Source organism: Cryptomeria japonica, chromosome 7, assembly GCF_030272615.1.
Source record: "Cryptomeria japonica chromosome 7, Sugi_1.0, whole genome shotgun sequence".
NCBI classification, from domain to species: domain Eukaryota; kingdom Viridiplantae; phylum Streptophyta; class Pinopsida; order Cupressales; family Cupressaceae; genus Cryptomeria; species Cryptomeria japonica.
This window is the reverse complement of record NC_081411.1, coordinates 261,376,874-261,381,560: the sequence shown is the minus strand read 5'-3', so window position 1 is coordinate 261,381,560 and position 4,687 is coordinate 261,376,874. Positions and strand designations below refer to the sequence as shown.

The 4,687-nt window shown below is 36.8% G+C and overlaps 1 protein-coding gene across 1 annotated transcript; it reads right to left on the bottom strand.

The window, feature by feature from the left end:
• Positions 1 to 928: 928 nt before the first annotated feature.
• On the bottom strand, positions 929 to 3,846 carry LOC131029995 (L-gulonolactone oxidase 5). The gene is made up of 2 exons (XM_057960677.2): positions 2,729 to 3,846; positions 929 to 2,127 (listed from the first exon to the last, which is right to left on the bottom strand). The coding sequence occupies exons 1-2, from the start codon at positions 3,681 to 3,683 to the stop codon at positions 1,196 to 1,198; spliced, it is 1,887 nt and encodes a 628-aa protein (XP_057816660.2). The 5' UTR covers positions 3,684 to 3,846; the 3' UTR covers positions 929 to 1,195.
• Positions 3,847 to 4,687: the final 841 nt, after the last annotated feature.

Here is a 4,687-nt window from a genome sequence, read left to right as displayed (position 1 = left end):
TTGTTAAGATTTATGATTTTTATTTCTCTCTTCTATTATTAATTTAGGATGTGCTTCCATGTAACTTTCCTCCCTTAAATTTGAACCTTACTCTCCAATATGAGAACCAAGAGACCTCCAACCACTTGGTCACATACTCATTGAGAATCCACTTGAGTGTGTTAGGTTTGAGGAATTTCAAAATTTTATCTTATTTACTCTTAATATTGTTATATAAAAAGAGTGCAAGGGGAGAGTTGATGTGAGGTAGAAGAGATGATATGAAATAAGACTAAGTACATTATAACAATAGGAATTTCTTAGCAAGATAAGTGCATAAAAGCTAATTATTAAGAATCTAGTCTACTATCATGAGTTTTCTTGATACTTACAAACTTTCTTGTAGATTAAAAGTATTTAGTATTATTCTTACCACTGGATAGTTTGCAATCTACTAGAATTTGTGGGCTTTTTTAGTAGCAGTATTTGTATGAATTAATCTATGATGTAATCAAAGTTTAATCTTGTACTTTTTTCCTTGAGCTAACATGTCTAAGTATGAAATAGTTGAAAATATGTGGAGCTTAACATTTGGTGCCAATATATAGAACTATAACAATGAACCCCTGTTGTATACAATAGTAATGAAAGATGTGCTAGGTACTTCCATGAGGAAGTTGTATGTAGCCATAGATACAAGAGCTAGACCCTCCTTTCTCTTTTAAATAAATTTAATTAAATAATATTGTATAAGGTCTATTTGATCATTAATCATGAATACAAATTAAGATTTAATGAAAAAAATATACAATCAGATAGGAAAAGACAATTTTAAATATGTGAAACACTTTCATGAAATATAATATACAAATAAATGAAAAAAAAGATGAAATAAGATTTAATAAATTAAAAAAATATTAAATCTTATTACTTACTCTGACCCAATTTACATGACTTTCTGTCAAGTATATTTTTTTTAAAAGAGTAGTTAATAGACATTTTAAGGTATTCAAAATTTTGAATAGCTGACCCAAAATATATCCATTTAGAACTCCAATTCCCATACTAATATGCCCTACAAATTTTGTTTTAAATTATAAATTATAAATTCTCCTAAAAACCCACAAGGAATCAACTATGTCTCCACAAAGACAAACAAAGGAGAATCATTTTTACTTATTTTACATATTATTCGCAAGCGTACAGCCAGGACCCTCTACGCTTCACTATAGAAAACACTATTATCACTGTCAGGCCAACTCAGACTGTAATTTCCCGTTTTAGTTTCTTCCATTGTCGGGATTCCTTTGCAGACGCGAGCATCCTTCCAAAACTTTCCAGGTCGGCACACGTATCCTTTGTCTGGGGCACAGTGACGATCCTCTTCACACACGCACAGCCCATCCAGACCACATCCATCTTGCCATACTTGTACTCCCTTTCCAATACCCAGCACTTCATCTGACCACTCGCTAGAAAAATATCCCTTCGGATCAAACTGCTGCTTCACCTTCAAAAACTTTCCCACATTTACAGCTCTCTTGGCAGCTCCGTCGAATGTATACACCCGATTCTTCCCCCAGTGCGGAACGCCTTCATACTTCTGCAAAAGCATCTGTTCAATCTCATCCATTACATGGCCATTCCACCGTGGTATTCCCAGGTCTCTGTTACGGAAGTAAATAAATTCAACAACAGCGCTGTCTTCCTTGTGTGCCAAATAAGCTGTGGACTTCTTAAAATAGCGGAGTTGTACTCCCAGATAAGTATCAAGGTCACACAGGGCACTTGGATCTGTATCACGAATTTGTTTCATGTCTGTAATGGCTTCTGCTATCCTCGACAGAGGTATTGCTATTGAAGTATGATAATAGAAAGTGCCCTTTACTTGCGTGTCCCACCCGCATATAGTGTCCTCGTTTTCCAGCTTCTTTTCCCCCCACAGACACTGACCATCCTTCTGGCTCTGTAGATCAATCTGGCAACCGGAAGAGCTTTGCATCCGGTGGTTATAACCCACCACAGGGAATCCTTTGAAGGTTTCCCCATTGTTAAGGAAACCCTTACCTGTCTCAACTGCTTTCTCGATCTGCGACTTGGCTCTTTTGCAGAGATTACTTGTATTTACCTTCGCACTGCTCAGTTCCTCTGCGCAAACATCGTCAAAGTTAAATATGGGAAAACAAACTAATTGAAGCGTAGGTATCTCGTTAACCTGTGGCTATTCCTCTCTAAGAAAAAAAATTTCTTTTTAATTGAACGAAAGCTAAATTTAAAAAACATGGACACGATGTTTTATAAAGAATTTTGTAAATTGAGTAGTATAGCAAGTTAAGTGGGGTAACATGAGTCAGTAGTATTGAGATGGATGGATGATCTCTCTGAAAGTTCTAATGGATTCATGTAAACTAATAGTCATAAAATATGGATGGATCAATGAATTCAACTTAAACATTACACAATTGAATGATGATACTAATATCATACTTTCACCAACTAAATAAAATAAAACGAAACATACACAGTGAATCAAGGGACAATCTAGATAGACTGTGGAAAACTAGAACAGACTGTATGTTCTATTTTGCAATTTTCCATTCAACTGCTTTTTTGGATTATTGCCATGTCCTTATGTACTAAAGACCGTCCAACAGCCGTCGAATGAGAAAAAAATACAGAATCAAATTCTGACCACCAAAAAAATATATATAGGGATGTTTAACCCCAATAAAAATTACAGAGAACTTACCGGCTAACCTGAACTGCAAAAAACTCTCAACTGTCATCGGTCCAAACTCAGTCTGCGACAATTTTCCGTCTCCTGGGACATCGACAGCTACTCTGTCCTGTATAGTGTAAAGCACTCCAGAGAACGAAGGGAACCAATAAATAGACCCAAACTCATGCGACTCAGCAAATGGTACGAACGTTTTCTCCAGATCCGAATCATATTTCAGCTCCAGCCTAACAGACCGCTTAAACATCTTCTCCACCGCAAACGTCACCTGAGAAATGGCTCCCAGTACTCCTAGCGAAACCCTAGCGGCATTAAGATCCTCATCTTTTTCTTTCAAATGAATAAGTTTTGCGTAACCCTCTTCTGCCGCTGCAGGAACCACCATCTTTATCCCCACCACATGCTCATAGATTCCACCGCCCTTTCCAAACACACAGCTCCCATGAGCCGCCGTGCTAATGGCGCCGGCCACAGAGACTCCATCCCAATCGGTCGTATGAGGCAACGCAAACCCCTCTTCTGCAAGGGTATTCACAAGTTTTCGGAACCCAACGCCGGCATCAGCCGTAACCGCCATAGATTCCTCGTCGACAGTGATTAAAGCATTATAATCCCGAGTGCTGATAATCACACCGTCTTCTCCGCCCGGACAGGCCAATCCGGTGAGGGAATGGGAGCCTCCGCTTACAACTTTTACTTTTTTCTCCTTCTTCACTGCGTATGCAACTGCTTGAATAAGCTCTGATTCGGTCTTGGGAAAAAAAGCCCTGGAGACCTTGCAGGCATTTTGATCCTCCCATTCGCCCCGATAGTTTGTGACGTAGCAGCTATCTGAGTTAGCGGGGCATCGGACTGGTGGTGGTGGACAAGCCGCTGAACAAGATTGGTGATGCGTTGCAGTTAAGATCAATGCGCATTGCAATACTAATATCCATGAATTTTTGGTCAATGATCTTGATTCCGCCATTTATCGGGTGAGCAAACTTCATCACAGCTCATTTGCCCTGCAATGCCAGGTCTAGTGTCAGGAATTGGCACTGTATATAAATCTGTGTCCATTAATAAATAATAATATTAGGCATAGAGTTTCTGGACAAAACCTAAGTTAACATTGAGATTACACCTTTCAGAATATTTAATAATAAGAGTTCGCCGGAAAATGTTTCCTGGGGTACTGCAGATTACAAGGGGCTAAACAACTCTAAAAAATGTCAGGGAAAAAATAAATACCAAGGAATTTGCAGACAAATCAAATTAAGATGGAACTATACGCTGGCGGGGAGGCTGTTTAAATTTTTCAGTAAAATTTTAAAATAATTTTCTCATAGTTTAGGTTACATTAGTTACCAACATATTCGGATTACTATAATGGAATATTAAAATTTGATATAGATGTAAAGAGTATGATAAACGATTTAGTGGTTAGCTATTCTTTATAAGTTGTATTTGAATATGCCACCCAACCATCATCTATTTTCTGGGTTATAATATCTGATTTTTAATATCTAATGGAGATGTTAAGAATTAAAAAAGTCATACCTAATAATTTGTTGGTTGATTATCTTTGAAAAATGCATTTGACCTTCCATTATTGCTTATGTAGGAATATGCTTTAAAACATCACTTTCTTTTGAGATTACAATATCTGAATTTATAATTTAAAAGAGATATTAGAATATTAAGACTCATACCTAATGATCTGTAAGTTGGTCATTATTTTTAATAGACATATTTTATTAAAGATTTAATAACTAACTGTTGGACCTGACAAAGGTCTAATGTGTAACACCAATAGCAATTCATCAATAATTTGCAGGTGTAGAATAAAATAATCAATTCATTGGCAGCAAACTTAGTACAATTAACGTTAACTATCATTCATCAATCATGAAAGTGTAGGATTAGTAATTTGCAGGTGTAGAATAAAATAATCAATTCATTGGCAGCAACCTTGGTACAATTAACTTCAAC

Coding starts and splice junctions, on each gene's coding strand:
- LOC131029995 (XM_057960677.2), bottom strand. CDS start 3,683: ATGGCGGAATCAAGATCATTGACCAAAAATTCATGGATATTAGTATTG. Junction 2,128..2,728: donor TTTGCAGTTCAGGTTAGCCG/GTAAGTTCTCTG, acceptor ATGTTTGCGCAG/AGGAACTGAGCAGTGCGAAG.